This window comes from Gavialis gangeticus, unplaced genomic scaffold, assembly GCF_001723915.1.
Source record: "Gavialis gangeticus isolate Ggan-Ray unplaced genomic scaffold, GavGan_comp1, whole genome shotgun sequence".
Taxonomy (NCBI): Eukaryota; Metazoa; Chordata; order Crocodylia; family Gavialidae; genus Gavialis; species Gavialis gangeticus.
In genome coordinates, this window is record NW_017729029.1 from 44,502,167 (window position 1) to 44,504,714 (window position 2,548).

Below are 2,548 nucleotides of genomic sequence, written 5' to 3' on the forward strand. Positions count from 1 at the left end.
TTTACTAGGCTAGTCTTCGAGCATAGCAGCTGGAGCTAAACAGTCAATGCAAACTTCCAATTTACCTGCCTGCAGATTAATGTTTATGGAACTGAAAAGAAGATTAAAAACCATTAGCAAATGCTGATCCCGGCAAGAGAGAAGAGGAGAATGTACTCTACCAGTTATGCAAGCTAACTCCCACATACCAGGCCTAGAAAGTAATGCAAAATCGCTACACTACATAAAATTCCCCTTAAAATATTAGGTCCTTGCTCCAAAGATTGTGCTTTAAGGCCATTAAACCTGGAGAACTTTGTCCAGGTCACACGTTTCTAAACAAAAGCATAAGAGAGTCTTGGCATAGTCTGTAAACATGATTCTGACAACATGAGTAGGTATTCTACATACCAGTATCACCGTGTAGGTATATGCCTGTTATTAAATATATACATCGCATGCATGTGCGCACTATGATTTTAATACCTGATTTAGCAAACCTGCCTTTCATGGAGTCAAATCTACTCCACTGGCCTACTGGCTTATAATTACTCACCTAGGTAAATACCACTCGCTGCAGGTAAAGGTTGAAGAATCAGGCTCAAGTAACCAGCTCTCCAAGAAATATTCGGGTTTTGAGTCCTACAGTGCCTGATGTTTGTGGCAATGCATTGACACGTACACTTCTCACTACTCTAGTTAAAAAAATATATATATATAAAATCAGAGGCTGGCCCAAGAAAGCCTGGCCTGAAGCACTCTCTGTACAACTGCCCGCTCAGTCAATAACTTATAAAACAAACTCATAAAGCCTTGACACATCTGCACGGCAGGTATGGGACGATCATTCTAGAATGTGAGGATTCAATCCAATAATACTTCATGATGATTTTTTATCCTGAAGATCCATATGCTTTCTAATATTCAATGCTGAAGTCCATGCAAAGAGGAGACAGGAGCTCCTGAGAAGGAAGCTGAAATTTAAAGACAAAATAATCTGTAACTCTAAGCACTTTTCTGTCAGAGCAATTCTACTTTATTCTTTACATTGGGTTGAACACTATTTTACTTCATGCACATGGAGAGGAAACCCACTGCTTTTCTCACTAGCTCATTCCAGAAAGCCAGATTGGAAGTAAGATGATAGAGAGATCTCCTTAATATAGGGCTGGACCATGCATCTCCTGCCCACATCACCTGCTGCTGTTGCACCCAGGTCTGCAGGTGAAAGAAAGCCAGTTGAGAGAGTGATTACTTCCCAGAGTACTCTAAATTATTCTTAGTCCTAACTGCATGGAAAAAATATGCACATGCCACAGCTCTTTCCAGCTTTCTCCTGCTGTTCAGCCCCTTCTCAGATTCACAAAACAGATCTTTGTTCTTTCAGAAAGCTGGGAAGAGACGTGGGTATGTGACAGAAACATGTTGCATGCCATGTTCCACCAGGCAACTGACAAGCCTTGGATCCCTTCCCAAAGCTGCATGCCTTTAAGCTCTCTTTGGTACTGTGTAACCCAATGGAAACATCAGCCCTATATGACTGGTTAATCTGAACATCTGCAGTTACTTGGGTTACATGGTTTTCAGATCTCTGAAAACTGAGGAAGAATGTTGTACTTTTCAACCTGTGCACCAAACTCAGAGTTCACCACCATCTAGTACTTCCTTGGAAGATTATTTAGGAAAGTAAGAAACCCCTGCGAAATCCCAAACCACGAATCCCCATCCTCCACTTCTTCTGTGCCCAACTTCTTCTGTTTAAGGCTTAAGAGAGACACTCTTAGCATCCTTACAAGGCATTATCACCCTACCTCACAAAAAAGAAGCTGGCTGGCCACCTCATAGAATGAGTATATCCAACTTAGTTCAGGTTAGATCCCTTCTTCCCCTAACTTTGAGTAACCTGATAATAAAATGCTGACCTGTCCAAGCGAGCTTTGTGCCACTGCCTTTGCAAACTGCTAGGTCTCCATTTCTACGGCAAGAGATGAAGCTTCATTGGATCCTACAGAATACAAAACAAAATGGTTAGAGATGAATAGTACTGCTGTTTTCTGACTGCAGGGAGAACAGCTTCTGCTGAGGGCTAGTGTGTTTTTAAGCATTGGTTCAAAGAGAAACTGGACATGCGTCCTCATCAGGGTGACCCAGGTGAGACCCAAGCAGAGAGTTTTATTGATCAGTGCTTGCTGATGTACTCTCCACACCACAAGCTTTAAGAGCCATGATGACAATTAAAATTCTTCCAGTTTTAATGGAATGTTTCAGGTCTGACTTCCTGCGACTGCACTAAACATAATCCAAACGCTCAGTTATTACAGCACTTAGGCGTTGGCGCATTGATAGAAAGGAAAGGGATGGTTAGAAAATGAGACTGCAAAACAGTATCAGCTGCATCTGAAGTGCATCCTCCCTCCTGTCAAATCAAGATGAGTTGGCTGAGGCAGCAAGCTTAATGCAGGAGGCGATCATGTGCACGATGCTCTCAGAATATATTTTCTTGATACAGTGGAAATAAAAGTTCATTAAAATAAGCATCACAGCCCCATAACATTTTATTCCTGGAGCA

The 2,548-nt window shown here is 41.8% G+C and overlaps 1 protein-coding gene across 1 annotated transcript in view; it reads right to left on the reverse strand.

The window, feature by feature from the left end:
• Window positions 1-389: 389 nt before the first annotated feature.
• Window positions 390-2,548, reverse strand: part of ZDHHC15 (zinc finger DHHC-type containing 15) — a 31,419-nt gene continuing 29,260 nt past the window's right edge. Inside the window, exons 11-12 of the mRNA XM_019521503.1 lie at window positions 1,902-1,984; window positions 390-953 (exon numbers count right to left, since the gene is read on the reverse strand). Of these exons, the coding sequence (XP_019377048.1) occupies window positions 1,941-1,984 (44 nt within the window). The 3' untranslated portion in view covers window positions 390-953; window positions 1,902-1,940. The remainder of the gene's footprint in view (window positions 954-1,901; window positions 1,985-2,548) is intronic.